The sequence below is a fragment of the Erpetoichthys calabaricus genome, chromosome 3 (assembly GCF_900747795.2).
Source record: "Erpetoichthys calabaricus chromosome 3, fErpCal1.3, whole genome shotgun sequence".
Lineage (NCBI taxonomy): Eukaryota > Metazoa > Chordata > Cladistia > Polypteriformes > Polypteridae > Erpetoichthys > Erpetoichthys calabaricus.
Genome location: NC_041396.2, coordinates 248,633,468 through 248,649,362, shown reverse-complemented (window position 1 = coordinate 248,649,362; position 15,895 = coordinate 248,633,468). Strand labels below are relative to the sequence as shown.

Sequence of the window (15,895 nt, the reverse complement as noted above, 5' to 3'; positions counted from 1 at the left end):
GACAGTTCCTGCAAGTGATTGGTAGGTAGTCCAGCTTCTTGGGGAACTACCCACAAAACACATGGAAGATAACAAAGGCAACTTACAGTCATGGACAAAAACAAAGAATAATGCACTAATGTGGCTGATCTCATTAATTTAGGAAAGTCATTCCAATGTCTGGGCACTATAGAGGTAAAGGCTCTGTCACCCACAGAGCACAGATTAGTTTGGAGCTCAACGGTGTTTCCAGAATCCGTGGACCTTAGTTGGCAGACTTAATGATGAAAGAGGTTATTGATGCATTCTGATGCAAGGCCATGTAAAGCTTTATAGGTTAGTAATATAATTTTATATTCAGTTTGGTAAGACACAGAGAACCAGTGAAGGCATGGCAGGATGGATGTTCAGTGCTCGTTATGGCAGGTCTGTGTGTAGTTGCTGGTGAGTAAGGCAGGATCAAGCACGAGTCAAACACAAGCCAAAAGAAATCTCTCAGTTCAAAAGTTCATTTTAAAATATTTAGTGAAAATTCAAAGCACAGTCCACACAAGAATAAAGAAAGAAGGTTGTTTGTTACACACGTAGAATAAATGGGAAAAAATAGGGAAAAGTCTCTTCTCTAAAGTTAGCCTTTCTTGCCAAACTTCAGCTTTTTTATACTTATACATGCTTTACTTTGCCTTTAGTACGCTCTAAATGTACAGCACAGCAAGTTTAATACAGCGCGTTGATTTTATACTATTGGGCACATTAAGGCACGATTTAAAACCGTGTGCCCTCCATGCCTTACACACAGCAAGGCAGGTCACTATCTGAGACTAAGAAATAGAATATACCAATTCAAATCAGCTTGTTGGGGGGGGGGGGGGGGGGGGGGGGGTAGTAAGAATCTCCAATAGACTATGCACTAACATATAGGCAAACATTTCATCTAACTTAAATAACTAGCAAATGGCTCTTACACTGTGTAAGGACTCATGAAGTCGAGGTCTGAACCAACTGGAGCTGTGATAAAAGAAGGGCCATCTGCGTGTCAGAAGGTACAGTAGTCAATGAGAAGATGTAATAAAAGCAGGGACAAGTTTCTCAGCATTGGAAAAGGAGAGGAATGAGTGGACACGGGATATGTTACAGAGGTTGTAATAAGAAGGTTTTTTTTTTAAGTGATGAATGGGGGTAGAATAATAAAGGGAGAAACTGAAAATGACACCAAGATTCCAAGCAGAAGAAAAAGGTTTGACTTTACCACCAAGGATAACTGTGAATGAGTTCATTTTCTTAAGGTGGGCTTAGTGCTGATTAGCATGACTTTGTTGCAGATTAATTTTTAAGAGTTATATTCCATCCAGGTTTTAACTTCACCAAGGGAAGTTGTGACCCGAGAAATCTCTGATGAACTTTCACTTTTAACACTGCAACAGACCGGAGTACCATCCGTATAAAAATGATAACCCAGGCCAATGCTATAAATAATATGGCCAAGCAGAAGCATGTAGATCAAGAAGAGCAGAGGGCCGAGGACAGAGCCCTGCAGAACTACTTGTGTGACCAGCTGCTGTTGCCAAGACTAACAAACTCTTTCCTATCAGTCAGATAGGACTTAAACAACCGGAAGGCAGTGCCAGAGACACACAGAATGTTCTCCATTCTGGATAGTACATTATCATGCTTGACACTGTCAAATTCTGCGCAGATGTCTATCAGAATCAATATGCTGGTTAGTCCAGAGTCTGCTGCCATAAAACAAACATCAGTTACTCAAAGCAGAGCAGTTTCATGGTGTGCTGTGCTAATAGATAAAATAGGTGCAGAATTCATATTATATAAAGAAAATATATAAAGAATTCATTTTATTCACATATTGTAATCGATAGCCTCAGGCAGTGTAAGAATTAAAGGGTAATGCCCATACCTGTTGTCCAAGAATTCTGGGAGGCCACCAATATTTACAAGAGAGATGTTAAGAATAGGCCAAGTAAATAAGAGATGGACACTCCTGTGGCTAGATGGCCAAATGCCTCTTAGGTTAAGAGATAAGGGAGGAAAGGTGATCATGTCCAATAAGAGATTATTTATGCCCACTAAGCACAAAAAAAAACATTGATAGAATTTACAAGCCAGAGGGTACAAATGCTACAGATAAATTAAAGATCGGGTTGTTCCTTTGGCCAGGTGGCCGATATGCCTCTTGGGTGAAGGTAACGTGGTATTTATATCCATTAGAATCTTATCAATGTTCATTAGGCATTAGAAAATATTGGTGACTAAGCAGACATCCAGGAATGTAGGAATCAGATAATGATGAGAAAAATATACAGAGTAAGGTAATCTCATGATAAGCAATTGTATTAAAACAAGGTACCGCCAAACTAACAGCACTCACTTCATTGAACTGTGTTGGCTTTGTGCTCTATGCATCATCTCTGTAAGCTCTTTGATTGTCAGAGAAAGCCTGGGTTTACACAGTAAGGCCCAATCTTAAGCGACACTCTGCGATGTTGTCTGTCAGCTATTTTCTTAGACCATACTGTTGCATTACATCATCTTCTCATACTTCATCCACTTGTACCCACATTTTCATTGAGCTAAAGAGTATAAGGATGTCCTTTTTTATTTTTTAAATAAAAAAAAAAAAAAAGTATGACTGCTCATTTACTCTAGTTATTCACAATACAGCAAGAAGTGGAACATATGGGAGCTGCTGTGGTCAAAGTTTTGACATCTGCTGCAAAAATGTATTAGACCTTTTATTAATATAGTAAAATATAAAGTAGTAGGCAGTGGCAGATTATATTCTAAAATAAAAATCCAAAACTAATTTCTTTAGTTTGTCATGTCCTCAGAAACAGGAACTAATGAACAGTTTATGGTTAAATGTATCCATGCTTTTAAGAGTGCAGACAGCGATGCAGTAAACTCAGAACTATTATACAGAAAAGTTTTTGATACAGGATTAGAAAATGCTTCCTGTCCAAATCAAGCTGTGAAATCATATTTAAATACAGAGCTACTTACAGAGCTCATATACAGAGTATATGAGAGAGTATTTCATTAGCAGGTTATGTATTAATACACTGAATATTGATTGAACTTCATTGCTACCTAAAGCCACTGTCTGCTAGATCAGGGGTAGGCAACGTCGGTCCTGGAGTGCCACAGTATGTGCAGGTTTTTTGTTCCAACCCAGTTCCTTAACGAGAACTCAATTATTGCTGATGAAGCACATATTGCTTAAGTGACATTTTAATGCTTCATTTTAGTGGTCTCGCTTGTTAAGGTTCTCCAACCTTAATTGCTTATTTCAATCTTAAACTGCTGCATCAGTGTTTTAATTGCTCCTTATTAGCAATAAGATGTAAAAGACAACGCAGCCAGCAGTTCTCCAGCTAGCTTTTTTCCAGTTACATCTGTGTGTGTTCATCATGCACAGTTTGATTTAATAAAACACTTAATAGAAAAATGTGACAGACTGAAAATGATCTGTTTTAGGCTTCATATCATTTGGATGATATCCTTGGAAAGGAAACAAATCTACGATATAAGAGCCTTACATTGCACAGACTAACAAGCCATGAAATTAAATAAGGTCTGAGATTGGCATGATTGGTTTCTAATTAAGCAATTGGGTTGAATGAAAAACCTGTAGCCACTGCGGCTCACCAGGACCGACATTGCCTACCCCTGTTTTTACATCTTATTGCTAATAAGGAGCAATTAAAACACTGAATGCAGCAGTTTAAGATTGAAATAAGCAATTAAGGTTGGAGAACCTTAACAAGCAAGACCACTAAAATGAAGCATTAAAAATGTCACTTAAGCAATATGTGCTTCATCAGCAATAATTGAGTTCTCGTTAAGGAACTGGGTTGGAACAAAAACCTGCACATACTGTGGCACTCCAGGAGACCGACGTTGCCTACCCCTGTGCTAGATATCAATTTAGAATAAACAGGTAATAGTTGGAAAAGTCTGTTCAGAAATCCACATAACAGCTCAACAAAAATCTATAATTATGTATTCACACGCTCATTAAAGACTGGAGGACCTGGGATTTTCATTTCAATTTTCTCTCGATGAGACATGAAATTATTAAAATGCAGTCAATCTCAGCAAAATCTCAATTGGAACAATGTATTTAACATTATTTGTGGTGGAAATTGTAGCCAAAGTAAATAATAAAAAAAAACCATTTCATTTAACTTCACCTCACCTTTGTTTATTGCAGACTCGGTCTCTTAATAATTTACACAGGAAAAATGTACATCAAAACATTTAAAAGCCACCAACGTTTCTTAAATACACAAACCTCACATACATCATAATTTTCATTCTTTTTATATAAATTACCAAACAAAAAATAACAAGGTTTCAAGTTCCACCATTGTTGTATGTGCAGATTGCAGGGATGGTTGTATACAAGAAACTAATAGAGCTGTTGATACGTGTTTAAAAAATTCTTAATTGCCAACATGGCCACTATCCTTTAGGAGATCTTCTCCTACTGCAACAAAAGGTCCCAAAAAGAGGACAACACATTTAGCACATCAAAAACAGGGGCCCTCACACTGTCTGTACTTCCACCAGTCCACCATGCATCATATTTAAGCCATGAGGACCCTGAATGCCAAGTAAAAATAAACTAAAATGACACAGTTGGAAATGGAATGATAGAAAAAAAAGGCCAAATAAAAATGAAGTCTGAAACATTCAGAAAAAAGCAAGACAGTCAAGGTTAATATTCATAACAGCGTGTAAGAATGTCAAAGAGGAGACAGGGTCAGTGGTAATACTCAGGTCTAATGTAGAATCCATGGATGTTTGTACTGTTTTGTATGTGTAATCGACATAACAATGCATCTTGAAAACTACATCAGTTAGCAGTTAGATTGGGAGATAAAATAAGTGTGGCCTAACTCATGGCAGCAACTCCCCACCTGCCCGAAGTTCATGTTACATCCCACATCCCCACTGTCTGTGCTACAATTAGTACTAAATTTATACACTATTACATAAAAAGGAAAAACCAATATTATAAAAGACGAGTGGCATCTCCCAGAAAATATCAGCACCAACAGCCACAAAGGGAAGGTGTCCTTAACAAAGAACACAATAAACATAATTTTCCTAAGATTGCAAAAACAAAACAAAAAAAAAAAAAAATCATTTAAGAAGTGATGGTGTATAATCCAGAGGGCCTGCAGGTTCTGCGAGATCAAGGGCAGTCTAGCGCACCATGTATTCTTTCCGCTTGTTCAGCCTCACTTGACAGAAGGAAAAGCCTCCCAACAATGCATAGATGGCTGCTGCAATGAAGCAGTTATAACTCACTTTTTCATACAGCCTGTAAATCTCTTGTGGGGGATTCCTAGAGGAAAAAAAAAAATCATTAGTCAGTCAGTGAGATGATTTTTGCTGCAGAACCATCTCATCCTTAAATATACATTAGAATGCACAGAAGAGCCAAAAGGTAAATGACTATACTACAAATACCTTCTGTCCTGCATAACTTGCCTCACACATACACAAACAATGAGAAAATATCTAGCAGGTACAGTTTACTAGAATCTAAAATGGAGGAGAAATTAGGCAATGTTACCCCATCCTGAACACCTGAAATGTTCTGTAGTTTCTGCACATTTCCTGATCTATGATGTATTCAAGTCTTCAACATATTACAGTTTAAGGGACCACTATCCTGTTTTTGTCCAAATGATACGTTGTTTATGTCTTAAATAAGGAGATGCATTATCACTCTATCCAGTTACTGTTAAATGCGAGGATGCTTTGAACCAGCACTGTACATGTGTAAATATGACCGATTAGAGCACTCTATAAAATGTTCCACAATTAAGCATCTAAAACCTAATCTGCATCATAAATACAGGTCAATGAACTCCTTGCAACGTCGTAGTTTAATTACACTACTGATCAAAAGGGTTTAAATGTAAAGTTTGCAAAAAACTGAAAAAAAACAAAATAGCAAATTTCAAAATATTACCTTTTTTAATGTAACTTTTAAATTTAAACCTCTGGCTGTTTACAGCTTACCTTTTCACCATTATAGGTCATTCATTGCATTGCAACTGATTAAATTTGAAGAAAAAACTGAAGTGTTCTACAACTTTTGACTAGTAGTGTAGTTGACATTTGGAAAACGTAAGCATTGAAAATCAATGCAAACTCAACATTATCACACTATATATGTAGGTCTAACAAATATTTTATTGTGCTCTGCGCACAAGCATAATTTTAAAAGGTATGATTTAAGGTAACACTTTAATAATCTAGAATGGTATGCTTTTTAATCTGCTAATAATGCAGAGGCAATCTGGAAATGCACTGTACTTATTGTATCTTGCAAATAAACCCCAAAAGGGGCCTTTTTTAATACACACATTTTTCAAGCATGCTTAACCAAAATTCCTGCTTACAGCCTGCCAGATGCCACCTACTTAACACAGAGCACAATATAGGAAACAAACCTAGACTAGGTACTGGTCTACTACAGAGCTTATACAATGGAACCAGTGTGGAAGAAAAGTTAGGACTTAGCAGTCACATAATCATTTAGGATAAAAGTATTTTGATATGCTTTCCATATTAAAATATTGCATTCATCTTAAAGAAATAGCATAAAGGGTTAATAAATGTCAGAAAAATGTTCAGGCATATGAGGAAACCAGATAACGGTCAAGTGAACAATAGACACAAAAATGTAATACACAAAATATATTGAAAGATGACTAAGAGATCAGATGTCCTGTATTCAATAACAGTTGTTATATACAAAGAAATTTCAAGGATGGTGGATCAACCAAAGGGTATAAAAATAATCTAATAAAACAGACTTATTTTATATGTCTTTTAGTTGTAAACCAATGAACAGGTCGAGGAGCATGCGCTGGTATAGCGTGTTGCCGCACCCACCACATGATGAAACAGCTTTGGATCCCAGTTGGCAACCCCCCAGACTGACATGCAGTTCAGTCCCAAATAATGGCCATCGATCTCCTGCAGCCAGATGTTACATGGGTATCCCCTTGCCTTGGTCCAGCTACTCGGGTCCTCTGCGAGCTGGATCACCCATGGAGAATCGCTCCATATTGCAGTAGTGCTGTAACTGATGATACCCCCTCACAATGCAGATTATGTGCATCATTTGGAACTCTGTGAGATACCGCTCATTCAACACAAAGTCGAATCAGTGGTACCCAAAGATTCTCCGAAGACACAGTACTGAAGGAGTCCAGTCTTCATCTTTGGTCACGGGATAGTGTCCATGTCCCACAACCATATAGCAAAACACGAAGCACCAGGACTCTAAAGACTTGGACCTTGGTCCTTTTGCAGAGATATTGGGAGCACCACACACCCCTTTCCAGCAATCTCATGATGCCCCATGCTCTCCCAATCCGTTTATTGACTTCATATGATGAGTCACCAGAGACATAAAGGTCGCTGCTGAGGCAAGTAAACCTCTTGATGAGGTTAACATTCCCTCTGCTGACAGACACACTGCTGATGGCTGTGCCCATTAGAGGCCATTAAAGGCATGGATCTTGGTTTTTAATCCAGGACACTCAGACTCCTCCCTCAGTCACTCAAGAGCCCCAAGCGAAGATCACAGCATCGTCGGCAAAGTCAAGATCAGTGAATCTTTCGTCACCAACAGATCCCCCACACCCGCTGGACCCCCCGACCCTGTTCAACACTCAGTCCATGCAAGCATTGAAAAGAATAGGAGCATGAAAAACATTCCTAATGAACCCCAGAATCAAGTGGGGAAAAGCACAGAGGTATTCATGTTTGCACTTGATGAGAACCCTCAGTGCCATGATGCAATTGATGGTAGACTTCTTAGGCAAAAAACCAGACTGCTCCAGTTACTAGTAGGTTAGCAAGTGATCTTGGATCCTATTTAGGATGACCCTAACAAGGCCTTTACCCAGAACAGAGGGCAGTGTTATCTCCCTGGAGATGCTGCAATCCACGCAATCACCCTTCTCTTTCCAGATAGGGAAATCCCATTTTCCAGTCAGTTGGAATGATACCCATCTCCCAAATGGAGGCAAAGATTGCTTGCAATGCCAGAAGGACAACCTTATCACCAGTCTGGAAATGTTTGTCCCGGATACCAACAAACCAACCAGAATAAATGTATGCACTGATTGACAGAGTTATGTAAATTCAGTTCCTTATACAGTAAGACTTACACCTTTAATATTTGACCATTCTCATCATACTGTAACAGAATACTGTTAAAGATGCTCTCTCCTCAGCTTGGTGATGTAGGCTCAATGAATAACACAGATGGACAAGCTTTTCTCCTGCCTGATTACTGACTCAAAGGTTCTATTAGATTTGTCCTGTAAAGGATAAGTTTCTTTCTTTAATTAAGTTGTTGATTTCTACTACACCAGTCAACATATTTGTTGATAATATGAGAGAGAAAACTGGAGAAACCCTAGGAAAACAGATGAGGGTGTAGCATTTAAATCAGGATGTTTAATCCATGAGACAGTAATGTTAACCACTACACCCTGAACAACTCTTTTTTAATACATAACGTATTTACATGGACTGCTTACACTATGATGCTTGTTAGGAAGAGTAGGTACTGTGTATGAAGTATTTTTTACATGCAGTTTGTATTGTAGCTCTTCACATATTGTTCCATTACTTGTTGCCCCTTCTGGCAGTAAAATTATTTTACTGTCATTGTATTATTCAGTAATTGCTGAAAGTCAGAAGGCACACAACTCCAAGAGTGCTACAAACTGGAGTTTGTATTTCTCTTAATAGTTACAACAGGGCAATTCTATTGTTAAAATGCATTTCTATTAGCATGGTTTTGTGTATAACCATTGAGGTTGCCTTCTGTTTAAGTGTTTGTTTAAACTGATGGTATAAGGTTTTATATTAAATGGTGATAAAGTTTTTACTGTTTTCAAGAATTACAATGTATTTCATTTATATATCTGTGTGTCTCACCTTAAATACTTTGAAAATAAACCACAGTGACTGAATGAAAAAAAAAAACCTTTGTCAAGACTATGATACTATAATTTACATGGTTATAACAGCTGGTTTTCATACTTCTTCTGAAAAATGATCACCACCAGGTTTCAGGTCAAGTGTCAGGAAAAAAAAGTCCAGTTCTTTTGGATCACAGTCCTAACTCAATTGATACTGAACTTTCAAACCTACTGGTAAAATTAACAACGCTTTGCAAAACAGTGAAACAAACAAGATATGAAGTAACTTTTGAAGTTAAAAATCTAGCTACATTTTTCAATTGAAAATTTTACACTCGCACTTACTTGTCTTGGAAATCATTTTCTGTGAAGGGCACATCTTCAAACAGCACAGCTGAGTGCACATTAAAGAATATTCCCAGCAATACCTGAAAACACACAAAAGGACCAAAATTAAACTTATACTTGAGATACTCTCCAGATGTAAAAACAATGCTGCATATCTTTGTGTTTGCTATTTTGGCAATGTTCCACTTCTGCATTAAATACTATATTATAATCTTGCCAAGTCTGTGAAGCACCATATCAATTCAAAAGATGACATGATTAGATCTTGCCTGAAGAAGGGGTCTGAGTTGCCTCGAAAGCTCGCATATTGTAATCTTTTTAGTTAGCCAATAAAAAGTGTCATTTTGCCTGACTTCTCACTACATTCATAATGGCTAACACGGTACAAAACCCTAGTACTAATGATGACAGAAAGAGCTAACCAGAAAACACATTCAAAGCTGGAATACCATCGATAGGGAGATCCTTCTCAGAGGATATCGCTCCCTTTCCTGAACTCACTTTTTTTCATTGCTAGATACTGGGCAAGTAGCAGTCATACATAGTGAAGGACATCTTGCTAGTCCACTGCACGGTGCATTTATACGTACATGCAGACCCTTACCCTACCTCTCTGTTTGTGTTCCAAACTGCTTTGCTGGCGTTATAATTTGTTGCAGACGAATTAAAAACATTTTTTGTTTTAATTGACTAAAATACTGTTGACTGGCTGCAGTCTTCTATGTAAACATCTATTGTCTCATCTTTACAAGTACCATTACATAATCTCTAAATGCAGAAGGAACTGCTAAATGTTGTCAAAATAACAGAATCCTCCTATACAAGTCATAGTTTTGTTAAATGTAGTAATAGCATATTATTAAAAAATGCAAGGATACTCATGAAGTTGGTTTGATTTTCTGTGACAACTGCCATATTGAACAGGTTGCAACTCATCCCAAAGCTGCATTTTTTTATTGACTCAGTCCCTAGCTTTAACTATACTGCAACATCTTAGGATTCCACAACTCTGCCACCACAGGTTTGTCAGCTTTCAATGGACTAATAGTTATTTTTGAAAATGTACAGTGGATAGCCTTAAGCTGTAAGTAATTCAAAATTGAAGATTTGGGGAATGAAAATATTAAATTTAATTGAGAATGTCATTATAATGACATCTACCTATCCACCCATTATTAAATACCACCCACCCCCACCAGTTAATGATCATGTGAATGCTAGCCTATCCCTGAAAATTATCCGTAAGTCAGAAATCAACCTTTGAATTAAGTACCAATTTAATAACAAAGTATTCAGATTAATTTAGCTAGTACCTTTAAGGTTACCATCGAAAGCAGGACTTTAGGGACCTTCATATCTCAACTTGATATCATTTTGGATGATGTAGATTAATAGGACGGATAAGGTTGTGATCAGAATAATTTGTTCTTGTCAAAACTGTTCTAATGTTTCATAAACTCTTTATAGCACATTTTGTACAAATAATTCTTGGATGGGAGATTCAAACTGTAGTGCTCGGAACAAAGTCAAAATATCCTTTTAAGAGATAGAGCTAACCAAAAAAAGAGGACTGCAATTGAGAAAGCCAGGAAAATGCAACAATAATACTGTATGTTGATGTTACTATAAACAAATATAGCACTTAAGAAGCAAAACCTGAAAAATTATGCAATGTTACTTTAATACTTGTAGATACACACTCAGTGTCTGGCTTGACTTTAAGCAACTGATATAAAATTATACATAAGAAATTAAAATTGAACTAATACAAAATTGATGATCTGGAGCTAGGAAAGCACACTTTATGTTGGCATCACACTTCACAACTTCAAGTTGGAGAACCCATCCACATAACTACCAGATCTTGTCACCTTGACGATGTCAGATTACACGAGTAGGAACTGCTGGGGAAAAATAGGTTATACAACTCCCTCATGACTTCTTGACACATTTTATGATTTCCAAATTATCATGTGCTTGCTACATTTCAATAGCCAATTAATGTGGTGCCCGACAATGCCAGTGGCTATATTATGTTTCTGTGTATGGTGACTTCAGCTGTTGTCTCAGCATCTTTATCCATTCTGTTGTGGTATGACAAAAAATTAGGCATTGGATAAGCAAGCCTCTTTTCTGTTTGCGCAGTTCAAAAGACTCACTTGCCCTTCTTTATTTGAAACTACATTGTACTCTCGTATAACACTTATTGGCTATCAAATCTCGCACTTAAAAATGCCTACTCCTACAGCATGAAACAATTTTCTTGAGGGCGAGTCACAGAGTGCTAGGACTGAGTCGCGGGTGAGGTCTGATTATCCGCAACTGGCTCAGATTATTTAAATGAAGACTACCACTGAAGGAAAAGCCATGTAGTGATATGCTGGCCTTGAGGAGCTAGTGGATTCATCACTGTCAATCACATATAAAATATAGAAACAAACAAAAATGCTATTGGTAGTATTAAATAGCAGCACGGAGAATATGGAGAATAACAGCTTTCAAATTTAAGCTGCACAAAACCCTTATATCTTGTAAAGTCACACTGTGGATCATGCCAGTCTCCTGATGGGAAAAAAAAAAAAAGAATGCAACACTGGATAAAGTGCAGAGAAGTGATATTAGGTGTACTGCAGTAGTTGCACGTATGGCCTATACAGAAGTAAAATTCACTCTTAAAAAAAAAAAAAAAAAAAGAAAGGCAGAACACTTATAGTTTATATTGCTGATTTTTCCAACAAATCCACCACATGAGGTAAATATCTTTAGAAAATGCACTGACAACAATTAGCAATCATAAAATCTGCTGTCCATTTACTTCGATCTGGGACACTAAATTGGCCCATTAGAGTGTGGGTGTGAGTGAGTAAACACCTTTTGCATGATGCTCCAGAGAGTTTATTAAAATAAATGTAAGTAGTACAGTGAAGCCATCATTTGCACTGCTATCTCATGGATTCAGGATCCTATGCGCTCCCCATGTCTGCAACAGGGCTTTTCCTTGGGCACTGATTTTCTTCCCACATACTCAGAGAAATGAGGTTAGTTTAACTGGCAGTTACAGATTTGCTTGGCATAATTAATAATAGGTGTTCACTTCATTGGGCCCTGCAATGAACTAGCATTCTGTCTGGGACTGGTTAATAGCCTGTGTAACTAAGATACGTTCTGGGCTCCCATGATCCTGAAGTGGATTAAGCAGGTTTTTCCTATAAAATTAATGGCTTTATAATGAAAACGTTTTGTACATGCTCTTTTCTTGAAATTATGAAAGCCCACCTAAACGAAATATGGAATGAAACACAGCACCTACTTATGATTAGTACCTTATTTTTACTTTTTAAAGAAAAAACACGCATTTAAAAAAAATAAATCAAGAGATGTAGCGAGAGCTAATTTGAAAGCATTTTAAGGTACATTAGTATGGTTATATTTGCCTGAACAAGCTTGTATGTGAATTTTCTTTTCTTTATGTTTTGCTTAATACGGGCCTGCATTAGATGTGTAACATATGCAAAATAATAGAAATCTTAAGCATGGTACTAGTATACTTGAGATCGTAAGGAGACAACCTTTACATGACACCTATCATAAAATGTTAACTGATGGCAGCATTCATAAAGTTGTTAAGTAACACTCAGAATAAACGTTTTCAAAAATCAGAAGCTTCTACTTATGCACTTTAGAGATCCCACTAAGGTCTATAAATTATGCACGGACTCTGGTAGGTATCTGAGTACACACTAATTTCTTGGGGAAGTTGTACTCATGATTGCATTATAGGAGATATTTAGTCATACAAGTCTAGTGTTCACTTGTCTGGACATCAGATAAAATGGCAAACTAAAACAGAGAAGTTAAAACAAAAACTGCAGTAAATGCCATTTACCTTACAATAAATTTAATAAAAAAAGCAAATGTGGCACGGGCTGTTATAACAATAAACCGTGACATTCCTGTATATTGCTTGGCTAAAGGGCCAACAGCACATTACTACTCGACCTATATGACAGACTTTTCTTGGATTCAACAGCGCTTATTTTGATATTTCAAAATCAATAAACAGTCACCTAAAATACAAACAGTAATGAAAATGCCTGCAAGAATTTGCTTCCTTATTGTTGTTAAAGGACACAATGTTTAGTGGCAACAAAACCCACCAAAGAAGCTGGTTAAAGCCTGCTAATTCCACTTCCTCACAGCCAGTAGCTTCCAGTGACCTTCAAGTAGGTATCAACAAGAGAGAAGAACTCTACAGAAGTTTTAAGCATTAGCACACTGCTTACCCAATCTGTTAGATTTTCAGTTATCTCAGTGGCTTGTGCAAGATGGAAGCTCCAAACAGGTGACCCTTGAAAATACATTGAGTATGTACTCTCTATATACTATAGGTCGCACCACAAAAATACTAAGTGTGGATCATTCATTTCCCCACCTTTATTCACCAGTAAAACAAACTGAAGAATTAAATAATAGAAAGATGTCACTCCCTTCAACTTGTACACAATGAACCTATCCTGGCTAGAAAGGAGACTGACCCAAGGTTGTATAGATGAACAGCCTTCAACGCAAAAAATTCTCATGAAAAGGCCTAAACACTATTAATTACTCACTCTGCTTCATCACACTTGGTTCTCTATTTCCATGTTTTTTTCCCCCCAATATACCATCCCTGATAAATAACTTTCTACTTCGTTTCATTCTGAAATTAAAAGCGTGTTACTACTATCACTGTCGCCGATATCCTGTACTATACAGCTTAAAGTATTCCACATTCAATACAGTACTTCGCCTTATTGCAGTGCTATCCTTAAAACAGTTCACACAAATGGAATTGTGCTCTGCCAAAATAATTATCTCAAGATTACGACCACTTCAAAAAGAAAGTTAATATTAAATCTAAAATACTAAAAATGCAAACATTTTAACATTGTGTAAAAAACGAAACTGTATTTTCTGAGAAATCTACAATTGAGTCCAACAGGATACAGAAATGGAAACGGGTTTAGAAGCCTTAGACACACTGCGAAGTACAATCACGATCATATGATGCCTAGCGGAAACTCCTAACGACGCCCTTCAGCAAACAGTTATAAAGTACTGTTCTGCCAACCAACATGGACATTAACATTTTCGGACACAACAGATACAAGTCTCTGTGGTGGGGTTGACAGACGTCCCATGCCCTTTAAACGACAGTGCTCAATACAAATTGAAATCAATTAATCAAGTATTAAGGTAAAGGATATCGTACCTTACCCTCTTGTCCACACTCACGAATTTATATATTGCATACCATGTGTAATGTTCTGTTAACCCAATTTGTGCAAAGCCAATAACATCTATAAATCCTTTGCATTCACAACCGTATCTTTTAGTCCTTAATCTGAATGTTCACGTAACCAAAGCCTTCTGAAGATCAAATCGGTTTACTGGTTCTAGATAAAATATGTATTTTTTTACCAGGGTAAAACATGTAATTCTGATTCACATAGCCCATGGGACTACAAACACGCTAGAGGAATTGTACCAAAACTGGCACACACGCTTCATGTTTTTACAGAGATGTTCTCACCAGCATAATGACGCCCCAAATGCTCAAGACGATCCCGGCAAGCCGCCATTTTCGGCCCGCAACACAGAAGGGTCACCATGGCTATCGAATATTTGGTCGCTGTCTTCAAACACCTTGTCCGCTTCACCCGCCGCCCAGATGTAAAGCAGATGTGCTACCGCGAGTACTGACAGAAATCCTCCGGTTTAAAGTCAGCAACTAGGAAGTCTATCACATGACTTTTACGTGCATGCGTAGTTTAGTACCACTCTTCCTCTCCACGGGACGCGGAAAAGACCAGTTGGAATCTACCAAAGGCAATAAAAGGGGAAGTCATGTAAATCAGTTCGAGTGCTTAAACAAGTAACATACTACATTTTCCTTGTGCTTTTCGTTTTGTTAAACATTTTTTGTAACAATTGTAAGATTATAATTTTGAGAGTATGCTTTATTTTGGTACTTTGTGCTATATAGGTAATTCGGGAATCCCTTATCTTACGTTGTAAATGGGAACATCCTTTGTTGCATCTGAAGTCTCCATATGCACTGCGAAAACTGGCAAAATAACTTTGTATAGGAGTGCATGTAAAGCTGTTATTTAGTTTTACAGTGATCATAATGCATCATCTGAGACTGTGAGATGAATCTGTATCCATTAGCATAATTCTTGAATATACACTTAACGAATAGGTAATACAGTTGATAAAGTGTATGCTGCACTTTGTTGTGGAAGGCACAGAAGAGAAAAATTATTTCAGCGGCTAGCATTAGCTAAATGAAAAATATAAATAAATTATATATACTGTATATTTCATTCTATCTGCGGTGGGTTGGCACCCTGCCCAGGATTGGTTCCCTGCCTTGTGCCCTGTGTTGGCTGGGATTGGCTCCAGCAGATCCCCGTGACCCTGTGTTCGGATTCAGCGGGTTGGAAAATGGATGGATGGATTTCATTCTATTTAAATAAATTTAGGAGGAAGTATTTAACGGTGCTTCCCCTGAGAGATTATACTGAATTGGCCGCAGAGATCGTTCTACA

General features: G+C 37.4%; 1 protein-coding gene across 1 annotated transcript; it reads right to left on the bottom strand.

The window, feature by feature from the left end:
- Positions 1-4,171: 4,171 nt before the first annotated feature.
- On the bottom strand, positions 4,172-15,133 carry rnaseka (ribonuclease, RNase K a). The gene is given in 4 exon segments (XM_028797984.2): positions 4,172-5,347; positions 9,303-9,385; positions 14,878-14,913; positions 14,915-15,133. Coding segments are annotated over 4 exon segments (303 nt in total). The 5' UTR covers positions 14,957-15,133; the 3' UTR covers positions 4,172-5,205.
- Positions 15,134-15,895: the final 762 nt, after the last annotated feature.